Source organism: Xyrauchen texanus, chromosome 10 (genome assembly GCF_025860055.1).
Source record: "Xyrauchen texanus isolate HMW12.3.18 chromosome 10, RBS_HiC_50CHRs, whole genome shotgun sequence".
Taxonomy (NCBI): domain Eukaryota; kingdom Metazoa; phylum Chordata; class Actinopteri; order Cypriniformes; family Catostomidae; genus Xyrauchen; species Xyrauchen texanus.
Window position 1 is genome coordinate 10795581 of NC_068285.1, and position 14390 is coordinate 10809970.

General features: G+C 41.1%; 1 protein-coding gene across 1 annotated transcript in view; it reads left to right on the top strand.

The window, feature by feature from the left end:
* The first annotated feature begins 3025 nt into the window (after positions 1–3025).
* Positions 3026–14390, top strand: part of LOC127650811 (CD209 antigen-like protein E) — a 20602-nt gene continuing 9237 nt past the window's right edge. Inside the window, exons 1-6 of the mRNA XM_052136449.1 lie at positions 3026–3080; positions 4259–4297; positions 4758–4799; positions 5194–5265; positions 6224–6378; positions 10825–10934. Of these exons, the coding sequence (XP_051992409.1) occupies positions 3026–3080; positions 4259–4297; positions 4758–4799; positions 5194–5265; positions 6224–6378; positions 10825–10934 (473 nt within the window). The remainder of the gene's footprint in view (positions 3081–4258; positions 4298–4757; positions 4800–5193; positions 5266–6223; positions 6379–10824; positions 10935–14390) is intronic.

The following is a 14390-nucleotide window of genomic DNA, read 5'->3' on the forward strand; positions in this document are numbered from 1 at the left end:
AGAGCTTCAGAACTCGGTGGCAGGATCGAGGGGGCCCTGGACTACCGTTCTGAAAAAAGGCCTTGTGACATCTTTATTATAGACATCCCACTTGCTACCTATTTTGTCCCATTCGGTAAGTTGCAGGTGGGCACTTCCTGCATGTCTAAGCAATAGCACAGGAAGTGCCCACCTGTGACTTACCGAATGGTACAAAATAGGTGGCAAGTGGGATGTCTTTGGTGAAGTTTAGTGTGGAAGGGGGCACCGTAGCCAATTCATGGACGTGATGAAGACCATTGGGAAGACTAGTAGGAAAGGGGACAAAATGACACTCAGTGGACACTGGTGGACATACCCGTGTATGCCCGTTATAACTCGAGACCAAGTCTAGTGGTGTCCATACAGTGCCTTTGACCCCTAATCCCTGCCTTCCGAGATTAATGGAGAAGATGCCAACTCATAACTTATATAACTTTCATGGGGGATCCAAATCCAACCTACGGTCCATCGCACCACCTATTCGACCAATGGTGGCCTAAGCGAATGGAAGAATTTCCAAGAACCACCTAGGTTCCCTTAGGGCACCAATCGGGCTCTCCTGAAGGCCCAGGAGGTCCACGGAGAGATCCTATGAGGGGAAGAGGCATGCCTGGGAGGATTCAGCCTCCGGGCGCCTCTGAGGAACCTGATGATCAGGTCGTGTTTCCATAGGGACTTACCATCCACTGCGTCATGGTGTGTGTGTAGCTGCTACGTGTACCTTCAAGGTGGAGGGGGACAGCCGCCCCTCCAGCCTCTCCTGCAGGAAGGAAAGCACTGATCCGACTGCGCATTTCTGGGGGTCTTCGACTCGGGAAGAACACCAATTTGTGAAAAAAATGCCACTTCAGTGCATAAAGCTGTCTGGTAGAGGGATCTCTGACTTGAGTGATCGTGTCTACCACTGCTGGTGGTAGGCCACTTAGATCTTCCTCATCAGACGTGGAGGTTCCAGAGGTCTGGGCATGGGTGCCAGATTGTGTCCCATCCCTGTGAAAGAAGGTCCTACCTCAGGGGCATGAGGTCAGTGAAACAAGTCTGGGTGGGCCAGTATGGGGTCACGAGAGTGACTTGTTCCTCGTCCTCCTTGACTTTGCACAGGGTCTGTGCAAGAAGGCTCACTGGGGGAATGCGTATTTGTGCAGCCCCCCCATGGCCAGCTGTGTGCAAGCGCATCTGTCCTGAGGGGGGCTCCCATCAGGGAATACCAGAGCGGGCAGTGAGAGGATTCCCGGGAAGCGAACAGGTCTATCTGTGCTTTGCCGAATCTACTCCAAATCAGCTGGACCACCTGGGAGTGGAGTCTCCACTCTCCGCTGAGCATTGCCTGCCACAACATCGAGGCTGCACGGGAAATGAGTGGCCCGCAGCAACATCAGCCGCTACTGGCTCCAGAGGAGGAGATGGCGGACGTGTTGCGACATGCGACAAGAGCATACACCGCCATGGTGATTTATAAATGCTATTGTCGCTGTGTTCTCGGACCGGACCAACACATGCTTGCCCTGGATCAACGGCAATAGCCTCCTGCTGACTGCCAGGATGCGACAGACCACCAGGAGGCAGCCGAGCCCACTGCTGACCACCAGGAGGCGGCCAAGCCCACAACTGACCACCAGGAGGCAGCCGACTCTACCATATAAGTCCTTCTGTCTGTCTGTAAGCGAAGTAGACAAGCTCCTGTGTCAGAGCCAACTGCAGCTGGCCTCGAGGGGTCAGAATATGCTGCAGCTCATCACAAGGGGTCTAAGTCCGCTGCAGCTTGCCCCGAGGGGTCCGAGTCTGCTGCAGCTTGCCCCGAGGGGTCCGAGTCTGCTGCAGCACACCACGATGGCTCAGAGTACGCTGCAGTTCACCTTGAGGGGTCTGAGTCAGCTGCAGCTCACCACAAGGTATCCGAGTCTGCTGCAGCTCACCATGAGGGGTCAGAGTACACTGCAGCTCTTCACGAGGAGTCAGAGTACACTGCAGCTAGTCACACAGTGTCAGAGTACGCTGCAGTTCACCATGAGGGGACCGAGTCAGCTGCAGATTACCAAGAGGGGTTTGAGTCTGCTGCAGCTCACCATGAGGGCTTTGAGTACACTGCAGCTCACCATGAGGGGTCAGAGTCAGCTGCAACTCATCACGAGGGCTCCGAGTATGCTGCAGTTCACCATGTGGTGTCTGAGTACGCTGCAGCTCTTCGCAAGTGGTCCAAGTCAGCTGCAGCTCGCCACGAGGGGTCCAAGTCTGCTGCAGCTCATCATGAGGGGTCAGAGTCTTCTGCAGCTCATCACGAGGGCTCCGAGTATGCTGCAGTTCACCATGTGGTGTCTGAGTACGCTGCAGCTCTTCGCAAGTGGTCCAAGTCAGCTGCAGCTCGCCACGAGGGGTCCAAGTCTGCTGCAGCTCATCACAAGGGCTCCGAATATGCTGCAACTCACCATGATTGGTCTGAGTCTGCAGCAGCTCACCACGAGGGGTCCGAGTCTGCTGCAGCTCACCACGAGGGGTCAGAGTACACTGCAGCTCATCACAAGGGGTCAGAGTCATCTGGGTTTGAATATGCTGTAGCTTTCATGGAGGCTGTTAGCATTCCATCTATCATCTCAGCATCCTGACCCTTGACCAGTGGCCGCCACCCAGTCTGATCACTTTGCCTTAATTTTTCTTCATCACCTCAAAGAAATCGGCACCAAATAATCTTTTAAAAGTCACAAAACATAAACCTAAACTCAAATTTTTTATATTTAATGACTGAAATATTAATTAACTCAAATCCCATTCCATTAGAAAAATGGAATTAGATGCTTGTAAACCTATAAAAATGTTGTCCTGGCTTCCAGTGATTCACAACTGTCATCAGAAATATTTGAGGCATCATTAACATTGTATTTCTGTCTTTTTTTCCTTTCTGAGGGGTATATTTCCTGCTTGTATTAAGACTGATATTTTGTGTGACTTCCTTGTTCTCAACCAGTACTCAGTTCTTAGAAGGCAATCGTTCTTTCGGGTTGGTGAAATGGACCTGATCTACGAAAATTCCAGATACATAAATTCGACCAGAACTGCTTCAGGTGACAAAGGCTCATTACAATCATAAGACAACTTTTCATTAATAACTAATCTAAATGTTTTAGCGGGGAAAAAAATCATATTTAATATTATTATTTACCATGTGTGTACAATATAATGTATACTTTATCTATGATGTAAAATAATGGTGTCCTGCAGTTAGCTCTATTTCATGACATGACACTAATTTAGGAAACACAAACATGTTAATCATGGTATACATTTTGATGACAAAGTGATGTTTGCAAATACAGGCAAAAACAATAGAAAGAAACATAACAAAATTATAGCAAAAATTCGTAAAATTCATACATTATCAAAAACAGTTCTCAAGTAGCAGCTTTGATAGATGTGCACATCCAAAATATAATAGCTTCTGTAATCTGCACCCAAACTGTAGACAGATGTTAAATTTTTTTAAAGAACTTCAGAATAAAGCATTGTAAATTCTAAGAATGTCTGCAAATTTCCTCTCAATGCCGCCCAGTCGTTTTTCTGTTTTTAGCATGTTAGATTCTTTGCCCCACTTTCCTGTGGTCAGATATATATAGATATAACACGTCAGACTAGTGTGAGGTGTCGATTGCTTTGGACGTGTTTAGCAAGTCAATGAGATAAAGAATTCTCACTTTATAAACATCTCTAATAACACACCCCTTTTTATTTACCCCCATCATTACTGTGAACATTTTGAAAGGACATTAAAGGGAAAATTATCTTGGGGATACCTGTGTTCTTCTGCAGAACACAAATGAATGTTTTTAGAACTACAGCTCTGTAGGTCCATACAATGCAAGTGAATGGTGATCAGCACTTTGAATCTCCAAAAAGCACATAAGGCAGCATAAAAGTAATCCATAACACTTCAGTGGTTAAACCCATATCATCTGAGGTAATATGATAGGTGTTGGTGAAAAACAAATTCATATTTAAGTCTCTTTTCACTTAAAAAAGATTATAACATTCTATTAGGTATTGTAGAGGGTCTTGAGTGCCAGTATGTCAGTGTTTCGGAGGATAACTCGTTCTGTAATGAGAAAGATCATAAACTCGACCTAACATAAATCTTCAACAGGTCAGAAACCCTTCAACCAGGAAAGAAAGAAAGAGGTTCCTCTGCCTAAGTGGACTAAAGTTCTCCTGATAGTTCTCAGCGTCTCTGTTGTTTGTGCTCTCGTAGGCATCTGTGTTCTGGGGATGCGTCTATCTCATGCTAAACGTAACTCTTCTTACTTCTCATACCCATGTTACATGTATACTTTACTCTGAATCTCTGATGCCTGAATATGAGCATTTTACTGTTGAAGGTCCCACAATTATATAAGGTATCTTTAATTACTATGTACTAACATTTAAAGACTTACAATACATTTATTGTGTAACTACATGTAGTAAAATTCTCACAAGTTTCACATTTGCTGCTACTGAGGTTGAGGTACAGGTATTGTAGGATTTAGGGTTTAGGGTAAGGTTAACAGTGTTAGTAGAGATGTATTTGAATGTAGGTGCTTTAAATTTTAGTACAATACAACAACATGTATTTACATAATAAGTACATTGTATCAAATCCTTAAGCAGTAGTTAAAGACATCTTATATAAAGTGGGTCCAATTACAAATATGTGAGATTGTGTTTACACAAATTCTTATTTTTTCTGTTGCTTTATTTTAACGAATCAGATTCCAGCATATCAGTGTCTGATCAGTCCCACAATGACACAGGTGAGAGGAACACAGCAATGAAGCAATGAAATATTTGACTTCCAACATGTACAGAGAAGGAAACACACATCAGATAAAGAAGTTAATGGAAAGATAACATCTATGAATTTACAAGGAAAAATAAGTTTCTCTTTTTGAAAGTATAATTAATTTGAATTAATAAGTAACTCTACTGTAGTACATCTAGGCCAATATCAATATATAGTTTTGTTTTTGTTTTTAGCACAGAGAGCTAGTACTTCTGTAATATAACATGAGTATTAAAGGGGAGTTCTGTAGTATTAGAATAGCATAGCATTGTATTGCTGTATAAATGAAGTAACATTGCTAAGTTTCAGAGACTTCTGTTGCCATCTCATGCTTCATGTGATTCTGTTTTGCCCTGTTGATCCAGATTATAAAGGACAGTTTGAGGAACTCCGCGTCCAATATGAGGAAACACTTGGAAAGTTGAACAGATTAAATCGTAAGTGTTGAGTCTTAAGATTTGGACCTTGTGTTGATTTAAAACAAACACATTCAGAGACCTTAAATACACCCTTTCAAGACATGTCAGTCCACTCTCGGCCATCTTGGGAATGCTCCTGTGCAGCTATTTTCCATGGATACGACATAAAAGTAGTTGAATGGGGAAAGACTGAAATCACCAAAATGGTCAAGATTACGATCAAATATCAAATTTCTAATCAGCAATAAAATGTAACAACAATGGTATCTAAAAATGTTGCTTCTTTAGCTGAAATCACAAAAAAGAAAAATCCTTTTCTACACCCACAATATTGGGAGTCCCAATAAAGCGCAACTGTCTTGTTCCTGAAGTAAAATTCCCATTAATTTCTTCCGTAGATGAATCGATTTTTACTTTTAACATATAAACTTTTAAAGACACACATACCATGAGCTCTGAGGTTGTTCTTCAATATATGCCAATAGTCCATGTTATTTCAACTTTATTGTTTAATAATCATGTTTAATAGTGTTCCTGAGGAACAACTACAGAACCTGTGGTCCAGCAGGGAAAAATCCACAATCAGAGAACTGGGGACAATAAAAGCAACCAAACATGCACAGAAGCGACCGCCCACTCTCATGATGCACTGTGAATGACGAAAACGAGTCAGTCTCCCTTCACCCTCAGACTACTTATATATTTGTATATATTGGAATATTTTGCAATAAATGTAAACTAAAGATTGTAGTTTGTGCCCTTGTGACAGACGTTAAGAACAAAGTCTCGTATCTCTGTCTTTTTTGCTTCAAAACAAAATTTGTGATGTTGAGATTCACCTCGGAGTTTGGTTTATGGCTTAGAATTCTTTTATGAAGGATTTTGTGAAAAGTCTGTGGAAGAAATACTGACACAAATACACAATTGTGGTATTCTAAATGAAAGACTGAATCATCACTACCTCTTTCCCATAAAGAGAGCACAGGCTGTGCACTTTGTGCTGTCCACTGGATTCATTCTGGAGGAAAGTGTTACTACTTTTCTACAGTCAAGATGAACTGGACGCAGAGTCGAGATTATTGTGTGACTCTAGGAGGACATCTAGTTATAATAAACAGCAAAGAAGTGCAGGTGAGTTTACCTTTTGTCATAACCTTTGATAATACTACAAACCATTTGAGATCAAAAATTTCTGTTGTATAATTAAACATTGTGCACATCTACACCACCAATAGGCTTAAATAAGGGTTGTCAGTAAATGAAATAAAAAATGTTTTTATATAATTATTTACATTACATGCCGAGAATGAATGTATATATATATACACTCACCTAAAGGATTATTAGGAACACCATACTAATACTGTGTTTGACCCCCTTTCGCCTTCAGAACTGCCTTAATTCTACGTGGCATTGATTCAACAAGGTGCTGAAAGCATTCTTTAGAAATGTTGGCCCATATTGATAGGATAGCATCTTGCAGTTGATGGAGATTTGTGGGATGCACATCCAGGGCACTAAGCTCCTGCTCCACCACATCCCAAAGATGCTCTATTGGTTGAGATCTGGTGACTGTGGGGGCCATTTTAGTACAGTGAACTCATTGTCATGTTCAAGAAACCAATTTGAAATGATTCAAGCTTTGTGACATGGTGCATTATCCTGCTGGAAGTAGCCATCAGAGGATGGGTACATGGTGGCCATAAAAGGATGGACATGGTCAGAAACAATGCTCAGGTAGGCCGTGGCATTTAAACGATGCCCAATTGGCACTAAGGGGCCGAAAGTGTGCCAAGAAAACATCCCCCACACCATTACACCACCACCACCAGCCTGCACAGTGGTAACAAGTCATGATGGATCCATGTTCTCATTCTGTTTACGCCAAATTCTGACTCTACCATCTGAATGTCTCAACAGAAATCGAGACTCATCAGACCAGGCAACATTTTTCCAGTCTTCAACACAGTATTGAACAAGTGTTCCTAATAATCCTTTAGGTGAGTGTATATATATATATATATATATATATATATATATATATATATATATATATATATATTAAACAGAACAATGCATGTACATGAAAAGAGAATTAATTGAAATGAAACCAGTACAGTCAATCAAAACATATTCCCAAAGATGGTCTGTAAAGTAACGTGAACCAATAGAAAAAGAATGGCAATAACAATAAAAATAAAAAAGGCTTATCTGATCAATTCAAGCTGAGTTATTCTTTGGGTAAGTATGAAATCACTACAATGAAAGTTGAAATAGTCAATGTTTAGGATGATGTCCAAGTCCCTTTGATGATGAGGAAAATCCACTCTATAGAAAAAAAGCCCTTCAAGTGCTCTTCAAATAATCCAACAAAAACAAGATAATCCACAGAGTTAAATCCTTGTACTCTGGATATTTGATAATCCACAAGGAAATGCAGTGAGAACAATCCATTGGGGAGAAACCACTTGATATCCATATAAGCCTTTATATATATATATATATATATATATATATATATATACAGTGGGTACGGAAAGTATTCAGACCCCCTAAATGTTTCACTCTTTTGTTATATTGCAGCCATTTGCTAAAATCATTTAAGTTCATTTTTTTTCCTCATTATTGTACACACAGCACCCCATATTGACAGAAAAACACAGAATTGTTGACATTTTTGCACATTTATTAAAAAAGAAAAACTGAAACATCACATGGTCCTAAGTATTCAGACCCTTTGCTGTGACACTCATATATTTAACTCAGGTGCTGTCCATTTCTTCTGATCATCCTTGAGATGGTTCTACACCTTCAATTGAGTCCAGCTGTGTTTGATTGGACTTGATTAGGAAAGCCACACACCTGTCTATATAAGACCTTACAGCTCACAGTGCATGTCAGAGCAAATGAGAATCATGAGGTCAAAGGAACTGCCTGAAGAGCTCAGAGACAGAATTGTGGCAAGGCACAGATCTGGCCAAGGTTACAAAAAACATTCTGCTGCCCTTAAGGTTCATAAGAGCACAGTGGCCTCCATAATCCTTAAATGGAAGATGTTTGGGACGACCAGAACCCTTCCTAGAGCTGGCCGTCCGCCAAACTGAGCTATCGGGGAGAAGAGCCTTGGTGAGAGAGGTAAAGAAGAACCCAAAGATCACTGTGGCTGAGCTCCAGAGATGCAGTCGGGAGATGGGAGAAAGTTGTAGTAAGTCAACCATCACTGCAGCCATCCACCAGTCGGGACTTTATGACGGAAGCCTCTCCTCAGTGCAAGACACATGAAATCCCGCATGGAGTTTGCTAAAAAACACCTGAAGGACTCCAAGATGGTGATAAATAAGATTCTCTGGTCTGATGAGACCAAGATAGAACTTTTTGGCCTTAATTCTAAGCGGTATGTGTGCAGAAACCAGGCACTGCTCGTCACCTGTCCAATACAGTCTCAACAGTGAAGCATGGTGGTGGCAGCATCATGCTGTGGGGGTGTTTTTCAGCTGCAGGGACAGGACGACTGGTTGCAATCGAGGGAAAGATGAATGCGGCCAAGTACAGGGATATCCTGGATGAAAACCTTCTCCAGAGTGCTCTGGACCTCAGACTGGGCTGAAGGTTCACCTTCCAACAAGACAATGACCCTAAGCACACCGCTAAAATTATGAAGGAGTGGCTTCACAACAACTCCGTGACTGTTCTTGAATGGCCCAGCCAGAGCCCTGACTTAAACCCAATTGAGCATCTCTGAAGAGACCTGAAAATGGCTGTCCACCAACGTTTACCATCCAACCTGACAGAACTGGAGAGGATCTGCAAGGAGGAATGGCAGAGGATTCCCAAATCCAGATGTGAAAAACTTGTTGCATCTTTCCCAAAAAGACTCATGGCTGTATTAGATCAAAAGGGTGCTTCTACTAAATACTGAACAAAGGGTCTGAATACTTAGGACCATGTGATATTTCAGTTTTTCTTTTTTAATAAATGTGCAAAAATGTCAACAATTCTGTGTTTTTCTGTCAATATGGGGTGCTGTGTGTACAATAATGAGGAAAAAAAATGAACTTAAATGATTTTAGCAAATGGCTGCAATATAACAAAGAGTGAAAAATTTAAGGGGGTCTGAATACTTTCCGTACCCACTGTATATATATATATATATATATAGCCTTTGCAACTACATATACAGTTTTAAGATGACAAAATATAAAGCAACATTTAAAGAGTCCATCTACAAAAAGAAAAATAATCTAGCATTAGCTAGAGAGCCCACAGATAAATGATATACATCAAGTGAAAACAAATACACAACATAAGAAGAAACTAAACTTACATGATTGAACTGGAAACAAAGTTTCTCAATCAGGACTCCAGATTATATGCTTCCCTCTTCCAAACAAACTGACTTCTTCTCTGATTCTACCAGTTTACATACCAGGGGTTTTAGCGCTCTAGTGATGAGTTAATATACAAAACTACAAGGGTAACAGCAAAGACTGTTACAGCATATAACCTATACATTCTGTATGTATAAAATACAAATTTTCAGCTGTGAAAAATGTTCTGCTAAATATTATTATAATTGTTAAAGCCAACATACAATTACATTCTAAACATGTTTTACTCCTGTAATGTGACATTGCTAAGTGAGGAAATACAACTAGAAAAAATGTACGGTAGAACTTAAGGCTATTCATCTACAATTGGTTGGATCCGGAAACATGGTCGCCATTTGACAGGTGATGGGGAGAGGGGTTGCCAAATGAGGCCCTGTAGATGTCAAGCTGTTTAAGAGGCAGGGCAAGTTATTATATTTTAATGAAAGATTGCAAATAAAACATTTTAACCAACTTGAATCATTCAAAATGAACCACCAAGTTACTGGCCAGACTACGAGGCACAACTCACAGACATACGTAGACGATAAATGAATACCAACTAAAGCATTAGCAAGCCAAATAATGCATCTACATGCCCTTCTGCAAACAATTTGGGCAATAATGACACTTAATCATTAATCTTATAGTTTGTAAATACCTTTAGTTTAAACTTTGGCCAACACCATCTACTCAGGTTTCTTACTTAAAACAAGACTTGTATTACACATAGATAACTAATATTAGCGTTGTATTCATGCTGTTTAGCCACCAGAGGGAACCATAAACTATTTGTGAAGAAAGAAGTATTTATTGACGTGGGGACGCTTGGTCACTTGTTTCTGATTTTGCTGCAGTATCATGGAAAAGAAACTACATGTAGTCGTGCCAACGATGCCAACGTAGGATCAGTACATAACGGCACATTCAGTAACATAGAAAAGTGGATCAAGTTGGGTTCTGAACTCAGGGACCCCCCCCCCCTCCCCTTTTATGTTTGATCACTGGGGGCCTAAAGACTGTCATTTTTAAGGCATGATTTTAAATATTATTATTTAATATACTTGCACAATGAGGACTTTAATAGCATGTTTTTTACAGCATCATTTTCTGTAAAGCTGCTTTGAAACGATGTGTTGTGAAAGGTGCTATACAAATATGACTTGACTTCACAAAAGGAACATGTTTTTGTAATGTATTTCTCTGTTAGGATTTTCTTGTGTCTGAAGTTAAAGAGACTCACTGGATTGGTCTTAATGATCTGGAAACTGAGGGACACTGGGTCTGGGTGAATAACCAGCCACTCAGTGATTCAACAGAGTAAGATCTACATAAATTATACTTGAGAATATAATCCATGCCTGAAAAAATACTAACCAATTTAATAACGTTGAGTTGTATGCTGCCGAAGCAAGTATGTCTTTTTGTCATATGTGTGCAGATTCTGGATAAAACGAGAGAATGGAGTCAGAGAACCGGATAACTGGACAAAAGATCATCCGGCCGGTGAGGACTGCGCTAGTCTGGGACACTCACATGGAGAGACTGATTTCTGGACTGATGCTTTCTGTTTTCAAAAGAAAAGATTTGTGTGTGAAGCTCCTGCCTCTGTTTAATTCCTCACACATTACAAGTGTGACTCATTATTTCTACAACAGCAGAAGTTCCTGTACATGATCAATTCCTTGTCATTTCTTATTTTCTAACACAGTGAATGTCACAAACAATGAAATATCTAACCAAATAACTAATTTCGTTTTGTTGATTGTATATGGTTTGTGAATTTTAAAAGTAAAGGGTATCTCAGTGAGTATTGACGCTGACTATCACCCCTAGTGTCACGAGTTCGAATCCAGGGTGTGCTGATCGAGTGACTCCAACCAGGACTCCTAAGCAACCAAATTGGCCCGGTTGCTAGGGAAGGTAGAGTCATATGGGGTAACCTCCTCTTGGTCGTGATAAAGGGGTTCTCGTTCTCAATGAGGCACGCGGTAAGTTGTGTGTGGATCGCGGAGAGTACCATGAGCCTCCACATACTGTGAGTCTCCGGTGCCATGCACAGGGAACCACGTGATAAGATTCATGAATTGACAGTCTCAGAAGCGGAGGCAAATGAGACTTGTTCTCCACCACCTGGATTGAGGGAGTAACCGCATCACCACGAGGACCTACTAAGTAGTGGGAATTGGGCATTCCAAATTGAGAGAAAAGGGGATAAAATTTAATACAAAAATTAAAGATGATTTTAGGTATATTTAACTATTATTAGGTTGAAAAGTCTTGAGTCCACACTGAAAATCTGGGATTTTTAACCTGAAAATAAGTTAAAAAATTATGATGTTATGACTTAAAATAGTTTTGTAAATTATTTCATACTATTTCTGGGTCACTACTAAATATGCACATTTTGACCATGCTAATTCCTTTGTATGAAATGTATTTTTCACTTGTGGACTCTTTGAACACCACTATAGGTATAAGTAGGATTTATAATAGAGGTGTGAATCTTCACTGGCCTCACGATCAGGGGTTCCTTCTCTGGACTCCTAAATTTGGAATCATATCACACCAAACAATTTTGAGTGCAATGCGCAGTTTGTCCTGTGGGTGGCAGTAATGAAATAAAGTGATTTATTGCGCCATAACTTTTATGTCAAGAGGAAATTACTCCTATATGTGTAGTGTATACATATATGTGTTATATACCTATATTTGTCATATAGTTTACAGATGCAGAAAAGTGCCTAGATGTGATTAGATGCTAAAAATGTGTTATCATTTTTTATAATGATCACACTAAAATACAAAATTACTTGTCAAATAAATGAACATGAAACATTCATTTGAGTTGAAATTGTTTTTTTATCTTACGTCTAGAGATTGCAGTGATACATCACATGATGAAAAATGACTTGAAATAATCCTGAAAGTAGGTTAAGATAAATGTTTGTTTACAAATTATAACAATATTTAAGTTGTTGCAATGCAAATAAAAATTGGACCGATATCTTACAACTAAACTGAACAAAAAGAAAACTGATTCCTTTAAAGTCCAGTTACAAGTTGAAAAATTATTGCAAACAAAACTGCTTCTTTTCTACTGAAGACTTAGACTGGAATTCCTGTTAATGTTGCTGCTACATTATCCAGTATACTAGTTAATAATAAAGTTTTTCTTAAGATATATTTATATTGAAATAATGTGTAGTTGCAGGTTTGTGTTTCTTTATATATTAAAGAGTTCACCCAATTAGTTTCACACAATAATGTAAAGATATTCTAAACTGATTATGCAAAAAAAAAAAAAAAACAACACTGGGATTGGTATCGGCTGATACTGAGATTTCAGATATCGGAAGAGAAAAAGAGTTCCCCTTCTGTCACTCACGTTGTGTCGATGTAGTGACACTAGAGGTCACTATAGAGAGCCCCGAACACCTCCCATTCTTTAAGAAAGGCCAATGAGAATTGGCAAATGGAATTTGCATGCCACTCCCCCGGACATACAGTTATAAAAGAAGCTGGAATGCCCACTCCATTCAGATTTTTTCTTCGGAGCCGAGCAAGCTGAATACTACTGCTGTTCCATTCAGCACTTAAGAAATGTATGCTGTTGGATATACAGCGCATTTCCAGTGGCTTTCTCTCCTTCTGCACGAAGAGTGCAGATTTCGCCCCTGGGCACTTCGACAGTGATAAAAGAGTGTATATTCCTGCTAAAGAGTGTATTTCCTCTATTAGAGCAAACACATTGACGTTGAACATATTTTTAAAGACACGTCCTTATAAAGAAGCCTTTCCTTCTTTGTGTGATTGAAAAGAGCAAGCTCTCCCCAGTTCAGAGCATCTCTTTTCTCGGTATGAAGTTAGACTCGGTCTTAATGATAGCGTGCCTCACAAGCGAGCACGTGCAGTCGAATCTAAATGGCCTGAAGTCATTCAGGCGGTGGACAGCGGTTCCAGCTTCCTCAGCGGCAGTCACACCGCTTGAGTTGATGCATATGAGACTTCGAGTCCGAGATTGTCATGGCGCCGCGGCACACATCATGTAGCTATCATGCCGCTCTGCCACCACTGGGACAGACCTTGCATTTCTATGGGCAGGAAATCCCCTACAGCATGTGTCCAGATGTGTCGTGGTCACCACAGACACCTCCAAATTGGGCTGGGGCGCTGTGTGCAATGGGCACGCCGCCACCAGTTCCTGGTCAGGACCACGACTGGGTTGGCACATCAACTGCCTAGAGTTGCTGACTGTACTACTCTCCCTGCGGACACTATTGCCAATGATCCAGGGCAAACACGTGTTGGTCCGATCCGACAACACAGCGACAGTAGCATATATAAATCGCCATGGTGGCGTACATTCTCGTCGCATGTCGCAACTTGCCCACCATCTCATCCTCTGGAGTCAGCAGTGGCTGAGGTTGCTGTGGGCAATGTTGGAAATCATTGTTGCTTACCGCGGACCATTCGGCACATTTCTCGGCCAAATCACCGGCCCGCTCGGTTCTCCCGATGGCCATTCCACCCCTGATCGGCCCAAAAGTGCGTCGGCCCACCGAGAAAATGCTGGTATGCCAGATTACCAGTCCAGTCCTGCCTGGCTGTTTTCGAGAACCGCTATAAACTTCAGATATTTCAAGGTCGATGCAAGCATGGTCAGTTAGAGGGGCAGGAGAAATAGAAGAAGAACTAAAAAATTAAACGAGCCAGTCAGAAAAAAGCCACAGGTCTATTCTAGATATCTGTTACAGGTCTGCTTATTCTGCTTAT